At 40.1% G+C, this 17,794-nt stretch overlaps 1 protein-coding gene across 2 annotated transcripts in view; it reads right to left on the reverse strand.

Annotated features, from left to right (window-relative positions):
• Positions 1 to 689: 689 nt before the first annotated feature.
• anapc10 (anaphase promoting complex subunit 10) overlaps positions 690 to 17,794 on the reverse strand; it is a 90,182-nt gene continuing 73,077 nt past the window's right edge. For both annotated transcript variants that reach the window (XM_028802730.2, XM_051928193.1), the window contains exon 5: positions 690 to 1,311. In XM_028802730.2, the coding sequence (XP_028658563.1) occupies positions 1,081 to 1,311 (231 nt within the window). In that variant the 3' untranslated portion in view covers positions 690 to 1,080. The remainder of the gene's footprint in view (positions 1,312 to 17,794) is intronic.

Below are 17,794 nucleotides of genomic sequence, written 5' to 3' on the forward strand. Positions count from 1 at the left end.
CAGCTTTTTGATAAACTCTCTGACTTTCAAACCGATGTTAGTTGATATTTTACCCTGTGAATTGGCTGACATCAGTTGCCTTTGTAGTGTAGTGATGAAGAATCTATGGATTGTGATGATATGTATGTTTCCTAACTTCTTCTTCTGCTTCTGAAACATGGAAGGCAAATGGAAATGCGTTAACGGGAATACATTACCAAACTAGCCAATCAAAGTTGTAGAGGTCTGTGCAGAGTAAATCAAGTAAAAATGTGTCTTTCTCACAAACATTATGGACGGCACTGTATAATTTCTAACTTCTTCGACAAGTCTTTTCTTGATGTTCTTCTTTACTTCTGAATAGCTAAAGGTGAACAGAAACGCATTAAAGGAAATACGTTACCAAACTGGGCTATCAGAGTGGTAGGGGTCTGTGTAGGGTCCACATCGATGTGGCGTGTAGTCACATTTCTGAGGAGGTGCGTGTCAGACTTTACCGTAGGCTAGAGGGCAACGCCGTAGGCAAGAGACAGAAGTATAAATCAGCTGTTAAAAGTTTTGAAACCTGTGGCTACAAAGTAAGAACTGAGCTGTGCATTATTAAAACAACTGCAATCAATAATAGGAAAACTTCACATATTTTTCACTGGCACATCCAATAACTTTTCCACATGTAACAGTCAGAAGGTCTTTAAAACAAAAAAAAGTGCTTTAGCATGTAACCTTTTAATTTAAAAATAAAAATGAGCTGATGAATTCCAACGAGCTTCAGATAAGTGTTAGGGTGTATTTTACAAAGAATGACAAACTGTAAAAAAAAAATAATAATAATAATAATAATAGTCATAAAAAAAAATAAAAAACAAAACACGTACACCTGGAGCAAAGCAGTGGGTTTTTACAGAAGAGATCCAATATAAAATGCTTGAACCAAAAAGAATTTTGAACAGGGCTGTGTAAACTTCAGTCTGCTGACATTTCTCTCTTAACAACTTTTATACGTCCAACCAGTAAGGAGGACAATTGCTTTCCGTTCTGCTATAAAACTGCACCCAATCCAGCAGCTTCAAGACAAAACACAAAGATGAGCAAATGGGATTATCATCTGATCGTACGGTACATCATGAAATCCACAGTGGTGCACCTCGGGTATTTGCCGATTGAGCTCTCTTCAACTGGTGTGTAGACTTTAATTTGTCTCATGTGTGTGTCTCTTCCATTTTGATGGTTTGCCAGGACGGCAATCTGGATCATGAAGGTTCGAATGGGGTTGTTGAGCATATCCAGAAGGGGTATATGAATCCATCCGCTGGGTTCTACCAGTTCTAGTTGCTGAAAGGAAGCAAAGAAAGTTAAAATATTAAAATGTAAATATAATTTGAGTAAAACTTAATCTTATGCTCCTAGGCTCAAACTATATTAGGAAACAAAAAACAAACGCAGGTAATGAATTGTCCAGGACAGTGGTACCACGGCTGACTCACAACCAGGGCGCTGGGGTTCAAGTCCCAGGTGCTCACTGGTTTTCTCATGTGGGTGTGACGGCTTGGTGAAGTGTGACCACAAGGAGGAGCCACTGAGCTCCAAACCTCAGATACAATATCACCCAACACAGTTCAAATAAAGGATTTTATTATACAAGTACGAATTGGCAAACTTGCATAAGCAACCAAAGCACAAATACAAATAAGTGTCTCTTCTTTCTCTCCTTCCACTCCTCCTTCTGAGTGTCGCCCACTGCCTCCCGACTCCCACTCCTCCAGGTGAGGCAGAGGGCTCCTTTTAACATAGTGCCATAGTGTGTCCTCTTGGAAGCACTTCCAGGTCAAATGGAAACCAGGGAGGTCCTCCTCTGACATTCACTGACTCTGGGCCCTGCCTCTGGTAATGGCGCTTTCACAAAGCCAGATACCTGTTGGACATCTGAAACCTCTGTTATCCTGTACAGTGGGAACCTCGGTTTGCGAGTAACTTGGTTTACGAGTGTTTTGCAAGGCGAGCTAAAATTTTTAATAAATTCTGACTTGATAAAGAGCGAGCTCTTGCAATACGAGTAGTATGTCTGCTGAGTGTCATGTGATCACAACTGAGCTGATGGTTCTTCTCTCTCTCTCTCTCGCTGCGGGATTGTGGGTAATCGTCTCCTATTCTCCGTCTGAGTCGGCGTGCCTCACTCATATAGTCAACATCCGTACGAGCATATACCGTTTACTACAGCATTGTGATTGTGTGTGTGTGTGTGTGTGTGCTGTGACGTGCGAGTCCCCGTCTTGCACCCCAAAACACGAAGCCGAGTCTCAGTACTTTAGCAACACCAGCTTTATTCAGCTTGAAACAGCAACAGCGCGGTTATTTATTGTCGCGGGATCTGCCGCTCTCCTATACACAGACACAGCAGTTAGTCAGGCAGGATCGTGGCCAAGTAGAACTGTGCCCTGCGCATTTATAATGTTCCTTGTTCCTTGTATCACCCATCGACAGCAGGCGCTTATAGCATGTCTGTGATCTTTTCAGATTCGCTTTTACGGTGAACTGCTACAGCGCTGGGAGACTGCGATTGCTTTGGGACGCTCTTCTGCGTGTCGTCCCGTTGGGTGGAATCCCACAAGAGTTTAGAAACTCACTCACACCAGCCATGATTCTTTTCAATGGTAAAGTGCAGGTTAATTTGTTTTATGTATTGTTACTTTATATTTTGTATTAATCATTTTTATATGAATAGTTTTGGGTTGTGGAACAAATCATCTGAGTTTTCATTATTTCTTATGGGGAAATTTACTTTGATATACGAGTGCTTTGGACTATGAGCACATTACCGGAACGAATTATGCTCGCAAACCGAGGTTCCACTGTAGTTCATTTTCCCTAACCCTGATTAACCCTAGTCCTATAGAACCTCTGAGAACAAAAAAAAAATGTAAAAATCTAAACCAAATTAATATTAAAAAGTGTTACCTTATTGATTAAAGGACAAAGAAAAATACAGTAATGAAAATAGTAAGTCTTAATGCTTTAGGGCAGTGATGAGCCACTTCGGTCACGCAGGGCTGTAGGTTTTTGCTCCAACCCAACTGCTTAAGGAGAAGTTGATTTCTACTGATTGTCACACACGTGCGCATGGGAGGCAGCTAAAGGGCTTGAATGACCCGGATGTAGCAGAGTGCACGGACTCTTTTTCTCACTTTTCTACAAACCGTTCACGGAAAATCCTGCCTGGTCCTGATGATGTCAAGTCTGCTTCCGACCCCTTTGACATCAGTTCCGAGTCCGAGCCTATGGCTGAAGACCTTTCTGGGTCTGGTCTCTCTGATGTCATTTCTGGGTCCGAGCCTATGGATGAAAAACCTTTCCGGTTCTGACAACCCGATATCATTTCCTATATTGGCCTTTAAAAGCCACCACCTTTCCCCTATCCCTTCAGTTCTATTTTGGAATCTGAATCGTGCACCTCAGTGCTATCAATTTTTCACCCAGGAAACAATATACGGGTGACTGCCCCAAACCTTGCTATGGCTCTTGGTCGTGTTTGTGACATGATGAAACCCTTATTGCTCAAGTGACATTTTTCTGCTTCATTTTAGTTGTGTCGTTTGTTAAGATTTCAAGCCGAGGTATTGTATGAAGCCATGAAACATATACAAGGAATGACAAACACCTGGGACAAATAATGCTGTAGTATATTTAAGTATATATGACAATTGCTCACTCGGACAATTTGTTTTGGGGGCCCCCAAGAAGGCAGGGGCCCTAAGCTATAGCTTGTGTAGCTTATACGTAAATCCTGCACTGGGGATGCCAATTGTCCCAAACCATATGAGGCTCTGAAATGGGGGGTGGGGGTGGGGTGGTGAATTTCACACAGAAAAAAGTGCTGGTTGACCAAAATTGTATGCAAGTCACTTTAAATGAAAGCATTCAATATGCACTTTAATCAGAAGGTCTGAATTGATTAATCTGTAATTTTAAACTGCGGAGCAGAGGGGATGAATCAAGGAGAAATGAGTCTTTGTCCAAAACAATACAGAGGGCACTGTAGGTTAGTCTACCATACCGACTCACCACAAGTTGGACCTTCCACATTCAGGTGTACAGTAAACCAAAACCCTGGACAGGTGGTGTCAATTGAAACAATGAAGGGACTTACTAATTTGCTACCCCAGTGATGATTTAGGTGTGTCATAGTAAAGTAGGTGAAAACTTATTAGATCAATTATTTTTAAAATTAATTTAGATGACTACAGCTCATCAAAATCCTGGTTTTAACATTAAAAAGGTACAAATATAATGATTCTGGGCTCTTTCCATGTTCACAAGTCGGTACAGACAGCCGGATGAACATCGAGCTGTCCTCACGTTGCTGGAAAGGAGCCGTGTGCAAGTTCTCCTGAATGGCACCTATGAAACAGTGATGGGCGGCACTGTGGATTTTCTTTTTGATTCGATACCAGGTGAAATTGAGGCCAGTATTGCCGATACCGATCCCAATACTGATGCAGCCAGAGAGTTGTCTTGCAAGAATGGTTAATCTTTTCTAAAAAACAGTATTTGTGGACATCAAAAAGTTTTAAGGACTTTGCATGAGTAGACTATTACATACAGTGACTTCTTTGCTTATTAACAGAAATTATTGAACATATTCAGTTCTTGCAAACGATCTGTGGAACAACAGCAAGCACTGGCGTTACATTTTTTCTCAAATGGCATTTGTTACTATAAAACATGCAAAACACTAAAAGTACACAAAAGTGTAAAAAGTACAATGATAATGTGATTACCAAGCAATGTCACTTTCGGATTTATCAGATTCCCTTTCGGTTTTACTGTACGTTTCAATTTCATTGACTGAAGACAGATTCACTTCGTCATCCCGGCTGAAGGGAGGCTCCTCAACATCACTGCTCGTATCACTGCCAACAGCATTCAACACTTGGACTGGCGAAAAATGTCTTTTTTTTTTTTTAACAAGATGCCATTATTACTAGGCACATCAACAGGTGAGAGAAGACACGGCTATAATGGTGCCCGGGTAATGATTGGAACTACCACTTTTAGAACTGTTTTTATGGTCTGAGTAAAGCAAAGCTAATAGCGAGTAATAATTATTTATTTTTTTTTACAAAATGGACATACCGTTTTTACTCGTGTACCACATGCCCTTGTGTAAGACGCGCACCCTAATTTTTACAAAGAAAATCGCGAAAACCCGTTTTGCCCCATGCACGACGCACGTTGTGATTGTATAGGAAGCAGGGGAGGTTGGAGTAAGACACCGACATGAATAACTGTAATGGAGAATAATTATGTCTCATTTAATTCTTTCTGCACATATAAGCAGTACCCCTACTGCAGAACGTTCAGTGTTTGTCGCACCATGCTGCAAAAGGTGGGAATGACCAATTGCCCTGTGAAACGAGAAAAGAAAGAACCGTATAGAGATAAATCGGTAAAGGACTATAACGGCAAGTGGAAAATTATTGTGCTCACCAGACTATTCCGGTTTAATCATCATCTTCCGATTCGCTGCTGGATTCAGATTCGCCACTGCTACGGACGTCGTCGTAGTCGCTTTCCCATAAGGCGTCGTCTTTGCTTTGCCTCGTGTATGACGCACACCTGATTTTCTAATGCTAATTTTCGGGGAAAAATGTGCGCGTGGTACACGCGTAAATACGGTAATATAGAAAGTTTGAAAATGTGTTCTAAGTATGTCCATTCATCAAGCTATAAATATAATATACTCCTCACTAAAAACAGACGTTTATTATTTTCCATTCAACCAATTACAACAACCTTACATCAGATTACAATTCTAACGTTACCTGGGTACTGCCTGCCTTTCTGGAAGGGTTCTTTAAGATTAGGCTACAGCGGTGTGGTGCTGAGGTGTCACCCACTGCACTCGGGTCCCGATCCAGGTGGTTCAGCATGTGGTGGGTGTGGCGACGCGTGATCAGTGCATGCATCATCCCACCCACCTACCTACCTACCTATCTACCTAATGTCAGGCGTTTCAGCCCGAGTGTCAATGCAACTCTCTTCTGATCACCTCTGTTGTAACTCCTCGTGTTCAGCAACGCCACCGACTTTTATGTGTTTTACTACGTTTTTGGTGTTCTCACAATAACTTACGGTCCTCCGACACGTATCACATTTTGCTTCATTATTGTTCACTCAGTGGAGTAAAATAACTCCAAACAATGATTCGCTTCCTTTCTGTCATTGCCTCACATACTCCGCACCACCGCTTGGGCATGCAGGGCGATGAAAAGCACGGAAGGAAAAGTAGCTCCAGTTTTACACAACATGACATGTTTAATTGAATAATGATGCCCTCAGCATTATATGCTTTTAAAAAAATACTTTCTAATAAACTTGCATAATAATGAAAATGTGTAATAACGATACTTTTAATGTGAACATTGATGTTTAAATTAAAAAGGGTCAGGATCGGAAGCATCAATACTTCAATATCAATCCGCCCATCCCTACTGTGAAGTGCTGTGTGGTGTGAAAGTTTTCTGTAATTTCTTCTATTTGCCTCCTATGTCTGACATGGTATTCTTTTTAGCAGGAGATGTTCCAAGTGCTGCGGTGGGTTGGCACCCTGCCCGGGGTTTGTTTCCTGCCTTGCGCCCTGTGTTAGCTAGGATTGGCTCCAGCAGTCCCCTGTGACCCTGTAGTTAGGAATTAGCGGGTTGAGTAATGGATGGAAAGATGGATGGATGTTCCAAGTGCACCGAATTGCATGTTGCACAGGGTTATTAATGCTCAATTATGTAGTAACATACTGATTAAGACATCTAGTAAGATGCTTCTCAAAAAGTGAACAATTGTGAAAGTATTTGCCTTCTATGTCTGACACGGTATTTTTTTTAGCAGGAGATGTTCCAAGTGTACTGATTTGCGTGTTGCACAGAACCATTTGCACAGGGTTATTAATGCTCAATTATGTAAGACATCTAAGTAGGATGCTTCTGAAAAAGCTGACAAACATATTTATTATTATTATTTCTATTATCTTTATATATAATATGCTACCGTGGCAGTTTGTCTGTCTGTCCAGGATTTTAAATCACCTGTAGCTTGCAAACCGTTTGACCTACTGACCTGAAATTTGGTACACATACACTACATGGCGTCTACTATCCGCTTTCGGGGTCATGATTGACCTCCAAGGTTATTTCTCTTTTTATTTTCATCTTATTTTATTGTAGAATCATCTCTTGGCAGCTGCCAGCAGGGCGGCAGTGTGGCGCGTGCATAAGGGCTCCATTCTCATCCCTACCACCTTCACCGTCACTTCCTCTACCTCTTCATATCTTAAATCATTCTTGAGGCAGATTGAAGACTTAGGTGTCAGCTTAAGTGAAGAATTCAAGAAAATGTACTAAGTAATTGCAACACAAACACTGACTTAATCAGTTTTAAAGCAAAAAGATGGCGACGAAAGAAGAGAAGAAGCAGGCCGCAAGGGTGGAGAAAAGAAGAGCTGCTCAGAAAGGAGCAGGCGTATCAACCTCTGAGCAAACAAATGGTAAACGTACAGAGAAACAATATGAAAACTAGGAATGTTCAAGTCAAGTGTATTCATTGCATGTTATCGAGCAGTGCGCTGTTACTGGCTATTAATAATACTTCAGATAATACAGTTGTATCCAGCACGGGGCACATGCACCCTGGGAAGAGGTTTGTTAGAGATTGCAGCTAAGGAATCCATTCCCGGGAATCCCGGGCTCCCGGAAATGACACAGTGCATGGGCATCTCACATGTGAACGGTTTTAGAGCGAGCGACAACATATTTTTAATAAAACTACTGCAATATGTTGACACCAATAAAAGACTAACCTTAACTACAAGCAGTTCATGCTGTCATATAAGTACATGTATCTAGTTAGTTGTGGTAATAAGAGCGTAGAAAGCACAATGTGTCGAGCGTGCAGTCGTCCAGGCGAGAGCATACCTTCATGTAGAGTATGCCAGCCACTGAGAAAGCACGCTCTGCCTCCACTGAAGTAGTAGGCACTGTCATCAGATACTGATACACTTGTTCTAAACAATGCCCACACTTGCCGTTGCTCTGAAACACCGCCGTTTCAGCTTTTACTGATACATCCAGTTTCTTGTCATCATTCTGTGATGGCAAGTTTCTTGGCACAGATAATGCGGATGCAACAGACTGACAGATTGCAATTTCAAGTTGCTGTTCAGAGCTGTTGTCCAATGAAGTGCAAGCTGCAGCAATGGCGCCACCTTAATTATTTTTAACTATAACTCTGTTATTTCATGATCGATTTTTACACGCTATATATGCGAGTTTGGCTGTTCCCATTCAGCCGGGAATTCCAGCAGTTCGGGAATGGGAAATGTCTGGAAATTCCAGGCTCCCGGAATGGATTCCCTAATTGCAGCCATTACCAGCCAAACAATAGACATAAAGATATCTCTTATATCCTTTCCTAGAGGTACAGAGGTGATTCTAAACAGAATAAAGAATCAGTAACACTAAAGGAAAATTATACTAGCTTCTGTTTAATACAGGCTTAACACTCATAAGAATATAATACTCAAAGGAGAGCTACTTGGCCAAAGCATGATACAATCCTGAGATCGGCGCTTGCCTAACTTTGAGACAGAGTGTGGGAATGCATCTGTCTGTAGGTGAGCTCTGCTGTTCTGGCCAATGTCTAAGCATTTATACATTTCCAGCAGTACAAGAGTCTGAAACACGATCATGCAAGCTCCAAATATAAAGTAGGTACATTCTGGTTTGCGGGTTCTTCACGGACAGAAAACAGAACAGCCTTTAAAGCAGACACTGAACTTCTGCACACTCCTTCTTTCCCTGATTATCCTGCCTTGGCAGCTAACAGTTGTTTTTTGCTCATCTTCTTGTCATATTGCTAACCTGAGCGACTCTGCCTCCTCTGTCAGTCAGCTTGCCTTTTGTGTTATGTGAGAGACACACGTCTTTTTCTGTCTGTTGTCTTACCTCGGGGTCAGGTTGTTTGGGCGAGTGATAAACTCCATCCAAGGCAAAATACCGATAGCCAACCAGTACCGTAAGGGAAAGTTGAAAAGTTCTTTGAAGAGAGAGTTCAAGAAGGCATGAACCCACCAAAGTGCTCAAAGTGATTAACGCCAAGAATTTAAAATGAATAAATGGATTTGTTCTGTGTGCTCATCATCATTTTTACAAATAATTGCCGTTTACATGTGATGATGGCAATAACAATCTACAGAAATTAAAAACAAACTGCTTGTCGAACAATCATTGCCCCTTCAGATCAAAGCACAAAGCTGTACCAAACTCATCAGTACAAGATTTAACTGTTGCCGAAAAGTTTCATTTATATAGGTCGGCCTTTATGATTCGCAGGTTTGCAATTTGTGGATCCATCTATTGGCAATTTTGCCATCAATAATTAAATAGAAATTATTCTGGGAGTTTTGCAACCTACTGCGGAAAACCACCGATGACACTGTAGCAGTGCTTCTTAAATGGACTGCAAATCCAAGCAGCCCCTGGAGTATGTGTCATTAGGCAGCTTCAGCGGTTGCTGCCAGGGCTGCTAGGAGAAACAACGCAACTTTTAAAAGGGAGCTATAAGATCGATGGGTGTCTTTTGGTTTCTACGCTTCACTGCACAACTGGATTACAGTTCTCTCTGGATTTATGTTCTTGTCCTCATATTCGTGTAAATTTGTCCGAGTTGGAAAACATGTTCATCTGAGGAGCGCTTCAGATTTCTTCAAATCTTCACTTACTTCGGCATTACAATAAGGCAAAACTTTGCATAAATTTCAGGAGATGGTTCACTGGGGATTTCATTTCCTAATTACACCATCATATGTGTCTGTGAAACTGGACTGTGTTGTGTGTATCATTTTTGTATTATTGTTTTGTTGGATCTGTAATACTAATAATTTTTATCATTTACTACCACAAATATACACACAATTATAAGTAAAGTTTTGCAAAAACTCATAGTTACCTAAAGAACTGCAGACCTACGCCAACATATCTTTGTCTCGGCAGCTAGCCTTGCACACGCGACATTGTTCTATCTTGCATTTTTTGCAACTTTTTGCATCTCATTTAGTGCAATAAACTTCGCACGTTGTATAATCACGGGCTCAAAACATACTGTATTTGTGGATTGATGCATTCATGGGGGTCCTGCTCTCCTAACATCCGCGAATCACAAGTGGATCTTCTTCTTTGTCTGAGAGGATATCCTGCGTATGCAAAGGGTCCGCTGTCCAGCACACACATTTCCACGTGGCACGGGCAAGAGCATCCTCAGGGTCTACGTTAACGTGCTTCATATCATCCCTAACGAATCACAAGTGGATCTTCTTCTTCTTCGTCCTTTGGCTATCCAGCATCGGTGCAGGGTCTGCTGTTTGGCACACATATTTCCACGTGGCACGGGCGAGAGTGTCCTCAGGGTCTACGTTAACATGCTTCATTTCATTCTTAACGAATCACAATGGATCTTCTTCTTCTTCGTCCTAGCGGCTATCTTGCATCAGCAAAGGGTCCACTGTCCGGCACATACATTTCTACTTGGCACGGGCGAGAGCGTCCTCAGGGTCTTCGTCAACGTGCTTCATTCCGTTCTGAACGAATCACAAGTGTATAACTGTAATTATTTAATGCTCTCTGGTTGCAAAAGTATAGAACATTAGTGTTAACCTCAGTCTTCTCTTCAAGAGAAATGGGTTGCCCATCTCCTGCAATATGATTTCAGTTGGCATCATTAATAGTTTACAGTACAGAAGCCGAATTATGGAAAATATGGTTAGCAGCAATACTCATGATGCCTATGAATAACATCTATCTCAATTTATGATGGACTTTTTAAAATACAAGTGAATTGAGTGGAGCCGTTGTTACAAAGAGATCTAAAAGAATCCAAAAGCCTAAATGTTTGGTCTTGCTGGACTGCTGACACTAAGTTATGTTAAAAAGTCTATTATTCATCAAAAATGTTTTTAACTTTTAGGATGGTTTTACATAATTATTTTATTGACAATAGTGTTGTCTTGTTTGAGCTATTTTAAGCTGCTTTTTCACAATCAAATTATTCAAGAAATATATTAAAATACAGCACACATTCATATGCCTGTTTTAATTATTCAGACAAAATGAGTTGTTAGATTAATCGATTAATAGAAAGAACAGTCAACAGATTTACCGTTTACAAAATAATCGTTTGTGGCGGTCATAGGGGAAACCCTTATTGTGTACAAGGCCCTCAATCAAGGTAAGCCAGGCGTAGACCTTGTAACACACACTTCTAACAGGAACCCCAATGAAGATAACAATAATACTAATTCATATACAGTTGACCCTTGATATACGACTGGCCTGACATGCGAACAACTTGCTTTACAACCAAAATTTTTGTTTTGAATTACGACCAACACCTTGCATTACAACCCGAATGCGGTCATGTGTATCCGCTTGTGCGATTGTAAAGAAACAGCCGAGAGCGTTTATAAGTGTCAGTCGGAGCCCAGATACATGTGTTTGTGGACGTAATTTCGGTTAGTGCAGTGATTTATATAATTTATTTCGATAATTGTTAAGGAAGGTAGCGAAGGTAAAGAAGGTAAAGAAAGCGATCACAATCAAAACAAAGAAGGAAATTGTGTGGAAATATGAGAGTGGCGTTTGTGTGACCGATATCGCTAATATGTACAGCATGTCGAAATCCACCATCTCGACAATTTTACAAAGAAAAGATTTGTATAAGGAGGCTCCTTCCAAACAATAACCACCTTCCGTTTCTTTCTCCTCCTCCTCCCTTCCTGCAGCCCATAGATGTCAAATTAAATGGTGAGTACAGTACGAAATTGTTGTTTCTGGTAGGCTAGGCACTTTTTATAACTTTTTGGTTAGTACATTAGAAAAATTATTGGTGTTTTTGGTAAATTATGCACATTATACAACCCTTTTCTATTAAACAAAGTTAAGTAAGTGTTGCTGTGGGAAGTTCAGAACACATTAAGGGCATTTCCATTATTTCCTATGGGAAAAATAGTCTTGACTTACAACCAACTTGAGTTACAACCAGCCCTCGCGAACGAATTGAGTTCGTAAGTCAAGGGGCCACTGTATTTATATAGCGCTTTTCTCACTACTCAGAAGGGTTTAAGTCTGAGCTCTGATGAGACCACACAAGGACATTCACCTCTATCTCCTTCAGCCACTCTGTAGTCAACCTTGCTGGGTGCTTCAGGTCATTGCCATTGTTTTCCTGTTGACAACTTAGCGGGTTTTCCTCAAGAATTTGACTGTATTTTGCCCCATCCATTTTTACTTCTATCTCAGTGCTTCCCAAACTCAGTCCTGTGGTCAGACATGATCCCTGGACACCCTTTGTAAAGGACAGGGTGTATCCTGATTTCCAGGCTAAGTTGCCCACCACAGCCTGGTCATTCTAGTCATGCAATCATCAACTTCCTTTAATTGGCTGTCTCTCTCACCCCCTTCACCATCCAATATCTAATTTTGTTGCTTTTATAGCCTGAAATGAACATTTTCAGATAAAAACTGTATTTACAACGTATGCTACATATAACAGCCAAGCGAAAGAGATAACAGCAACAGTTTGTAACGGCCAAGTCACTCTCCCTGAACGGCAGCTACACCACCAAGACACCTGGCCCCGCAAGCTAAGAAACGTTAGACGCGACAAGCCATACTTCTTCCAAATAAACGACGATCAAAGATAAGCCAAAAGACAAATACTATGTGAAATAATAAACAAATATAAAAACATATAAAAATCTAAAATAATAAACAAACTGCCACCTCATCATAAGCAAATTTACAAGTGGCATAAAAAAATTTGTCGAAAAAGGTGGCACATGCGAACGTAAAAGCACTGGTCGTCCACGCATGTCACATGAAATTGAGGAAGCTGTGAATTCAGCAAATAGGGACCAGTTGACTCATGTGAGGCAAGAAATAGTCTGCCATTTTGATGTCTGTCGCACTACACACGGTGCTTATGTTAAGGGCATGCAACCTCAAGGACCAAACTTTGAAGTTTCCTTTATCCAGTGATGTGCGGAATATGTTTCTGTCTTATACAATTTGTGTGAAATCAATTTTTGAAATCTGCTCTTTCATTTTGAATAGCCCTGTATTTTACTTACTTTATTTACATGCTTCCGTTAGGTCAGATTATCTCAGGGCACAACATGAGCCACTACAGCTTTGCTGATGACACACAGCTGTATTTATCAATAGCACCTGATGACCCCGACTCTGTTGTTTCACTAACAAAATGTCTTACTTGTGTTTCTGAATGGATGAGTAGTAATTTTCTCAAGCTAAATAAAGAAGAAAACTGAAATTTTAGTGATTGGCAATAATGGATATAATGAGGTTATTAGAAATAAACTTGATGCATTAGGATTAAAAGTCAAGATGGAGGTAAAGAATTTAGGGGTAATTGTTGACTGTAATCTGAATTTTAAATCACATATTAATCAGATCACTAGGACAGCATTTTTTCACTTAAGAAACACAACAAAAGTTAGACCTCTTATATCATTGAAAGATGCTGAGAAATTAGTTCACGCTTTTGTTTTCAGTCGACTAGATTACTGTAACGCACTCCTCTCAGGACCACCCAAAAAAAGACATCAATCGATTACAATGAGTGCAGAATGGAGCTGCTAGAATATTAACTAAGAAAGAAAATCCGAGCACATTTCTCCAATTTTGATGTCACTACACTGGTTACCTGTGTCATTCAGAATTGCCTTTAAAATACTGCTTATGGTTTGCAAAGCCTTAAATAATCTGCTCCTTCATTTATTTCAGAATGTCTGACATCTTACATTCCAAATCATAACCTTAGATCTTCAAATGAGGGTCTGCTTAGAATTCCAAGAGCAAAACTAGAAAGAAGTGGTGAGGTGACCTTCTGCTGTTAGGCACCTCAAGTCTGGAATAACCTGCCAATAGGAATTTGCCCGGCTAACACAGTGGAGCACTTTAAAAACACTGCTGAAAACACATTACTTTAACATGGCTTTCTCATAACTTCATTTTAATTTAATCCTGATGCTCTGTATATTCAATTAATTATCATTACTATTCATGGTGGCTCCAAAATCTGTACTAACCCCTACTTTCTCTTCTGTTCTTTTACCGGTTTTCTGTGGTGGCGACCTGCACCAAAACCACCTGATCAAAGCACCGTGATGTCCCTACATTGATGGATTAAAGGCCAGAAGTCCACATGGCCATCATCATCATCAAGTCCTTCCATGAGAACCCTGAATACTATGAGGACTGATCATTGATGTCAGGTAGAATGCCTAGAGGAGGCTGGGTGGTCTCGTGGTCCCCTGCAGATTTTATTTTTTCTCCTGCCATCTGGAGTTTTTTTGTTTTTTCTGTCCTCCCTGGCCATCGGACCTTACTTTTATTCAATGTTAATCAGTGTTTTCTTATTTTAATTGATACTTTGTCTTTTTTTCTTCATCATGTAAAGCACTTTGAGCTACATTATTTGTATGAAAATGTGCTATAGAAATAAATGTTGTTGTTTATTATTTCACATAGTATTTGTCTTTTGGCTTATCTTTGATTGTCGTTTATTTGGAAGAAGTACAGCTTGTCGGGTCTAACGTTCCTCAGCTTGCTAGGCGACGGGTCTTGGTGGTGTAGCTGCCTTTACAAACTGTTGCTACAGTATCATCTCTTTCACTTGGCTGTTGTATGTTGCATACGTTGTAGTGAGTAAATATGGCTTTTTTTGTGTAAATCTTCATTTCAGGCTGCAAAAGCAACAAAATGTGAATATTTGAAGAGTGTGTGTGTGTGTGGGGGGGGGGGGGTTCTTTTCTATACACACTAATTTGTTGCATTGGCAGATGCTTGCTGATGTAGCCCTACACTAACTCCATATTCTTTTTGCTAGTCCAACTTTCTTCCTGGTTCTTTTAGGTCCATTTTCACCTTGATAATGACACATATGATAATGTGTTATTAAACCTAATTTTATCCTAATCCTAGCACATGTACACTAAAATTAAACAATGCACCTTGGACATATTTCATATCATCATAATCTAAAATCAATGTTAAAGTGAGGTGTTATCCAGCTTGAAAAACAGTGACACTATACAGAAGTACAAGTGTCATATTTACTAAAGCGAATGACATTCAAGCATAACTGTGCCTGTAACACAATGATGCTAAAAAAAGTTTTTATCTATTTGCAAAAGTAGACATTATATAAAACCACCGCCACACACTTGGACCCCCAAAGCTGCTCCTGTGCACTTCAATATAAAGTACTGGCAGGTGTCAACCTCAAGGCTTGATGCTTGAAGAGCCTGACAATGACGACAGAAACGGCAAAAATAAAAAAAATAAAAAAAGAAGTTTGGTCGTGAATTGAGAAGAGAATGAAGAGGAAGAAGAAGAAGAAAAAAAAGTAATAGCTTTCACATGTCGAAAAATCCCGAAAGAGCCTCCTGAAAGCAGAGTAACCTGGTTTCTTTCTTTCAAAAATCTACTTGAAGTGTTCTTTATAAAGAACAGTACCAGAAAAACTTGAAAAAGTGAAGAAAAAAGCCCCATAAAAGGTTCCAGATCCCATTTATAAAAGGACCTCACACTACGTTCAGCACATAATTCTTACCAGAAATTGGATTATTTAGTAAACAACTTGAAGCCAAAGGCAGCAGTGCAAATACTGAAAAGGAAAAGAAAAATAATGATAAAATGGAAAGTCTGACTTAGAGCACCTTTTTCTGCTTGTTTTATTTTACTGTGCTTTACTTCACATGCTGAAGACTACAGGGAAAACAAGTTACATATCTCCATGACTCACACATGCACACAAAACACCATTATAAATATGCAAATCTGATTTCAATGTCAGCAATTACAACTTGGTGTTTGCGAATTCAGACCTTCACCCCATTCACAGAACAATATAAACACTTTTCAAGCGGGTGAATGATGACTTTGGCAACGTGTGAAGAGCCAACTACAATTCATGACATGACCGTAGAATCTGCCACCCACACTGCTGAAAGAGCAGCTTTCAGACACGTGCACTGGACTGTAAAACCACTAGATCCTGTGCTACCCATATTGTCGCTTTCACTTTAGGTGAAATAAACCGGCCTTTATGTCTCCCTCATGTCTATGATTCCAAACGCTTACTAACTAAACTATGACTAACAGCCCTTTAAAATTCTTTCAAAAAAGGAACGTTTTGTATGAAGTTATACGACAGTTGATACTGCCCAGTTCCAAACTGTAAATGTGTACAGTGGTCTGCTGGGCTACCAGCTCTACAAATCAGGGAATCCAGGTATGCTTTCCAGTAGCCCAACTTTAAATACGGGATAGGTAGACAGACAAAAGTTAAAGGCACTATATAATAGATAGATAGATATGAAAGGCACTATATAATAGATAGATAGATATGGAAGGCACTATATAATAGATAGATAGATATGAAAGGCACTATATAATAGATAGATAGATATGAAAGGCACTATGATAGATAGATAGATAGATAGATAGATAGATAGATAGATAGATAGATAGATAGATAGATAGATAGATAGATAGATAGATGTGAAAGGCACTATATAATAGATAGATAGATAGATAGATAGATAGATAGATAGATAGATAGATAGATAGATAGATAGATATGAAAGGCACTATATGATAGATATGAAAGGCACTATAGATAGATAGATAGATAGATAGATAGATAGATAGATAGATAGATAGATATGAAAGGCACTATATGATAGATATGGAAGGTACTATATGATAGATAGATATGGAAGGCACTATATAATAGATATGGAAGGCACTATTTGATAGATAGATATGGAAGGCACTATATAGCAGATAGGAAAGGCACTATATGATAGATATGGAAGGTACTATATAATAGATATGGAAGGCACTATATGATAGATATGGAAGGCACTATATAATAGATATGAAAGGCACTATATAATAGATATGAAAGGCACTATATGATAGATATGAAAGGCACTATATGATAGATAGAGAGAGATAGACAGATAGATAGAGATAGATAGATAGACAGATAGATAGATGGGCGGCACAGTGGCGCAGTGGGTAGCACTGCTGCCTCGCAATTGGGAGACCTGGGGACTCGGGTTTACTTCCCGGGTCTTCCCTGCGTGGAGTTTGCATGTTCTCCCCGTGTCTGCGTGGGTTTCCTCCGGGCGCTCCGGTTTCCTCCCACAGTCCAAAGACATGCAGGTTAGGTGGATTGGCAATCCTAAATTGGCCCTAGTGTGTGCTTGGTGTGTTTGTGTGTGTCCTGCGGTGGGTTGGCACCCTGCCCGGGATTGGTTCCTGCCTTGTGCCCTGTGTTGTCTGGGATTGGCTCCAGCAGACCCCCGTGACCCTGTGTTCGGATTCAGCGGGTTGGAAAATGGATAGATAGATAGATAGATAGATAGATAGATATGCACACACACCACAGTCTAAACACACACCAGAATGAATAAAAAAAATCAACTTTCATCTTGCAAAACAATGGTTGGTGTGGTAGTGCCTTGCATCCCAAGGAAAGACAACTGACCTGCTTTACTGAACAGAATAAATGGCTTCAGCTTCTAATAACCAATTAGCATTAAAGTTGATTAAGGATGAATGAAGAGAGTTTACCTTTAGGGAATAGCTGCCAAAAATGCAGTCACAAATAAATAATTATAAACCAGTCATTTCAAGCAGTAATAGTAATCTCAAATAGTAATCTCAAACAGAACAGGGGCATCTCT

The sequence above is a fragment of the Erpetoichthys calabaricus genome, chromosome 5 (assembly GCF_900747795.2).
Source record: "Erpetoichthys calabaricus chromosome 5, fErpCal1.3, whole genome shotgun sequence".
NCBI lineage: Eukaryota > Metazoa > Chordata > Cladistia > Polypteriformes > Polypteridae > Erpetoichthys > Erpetoichthys calabaricus.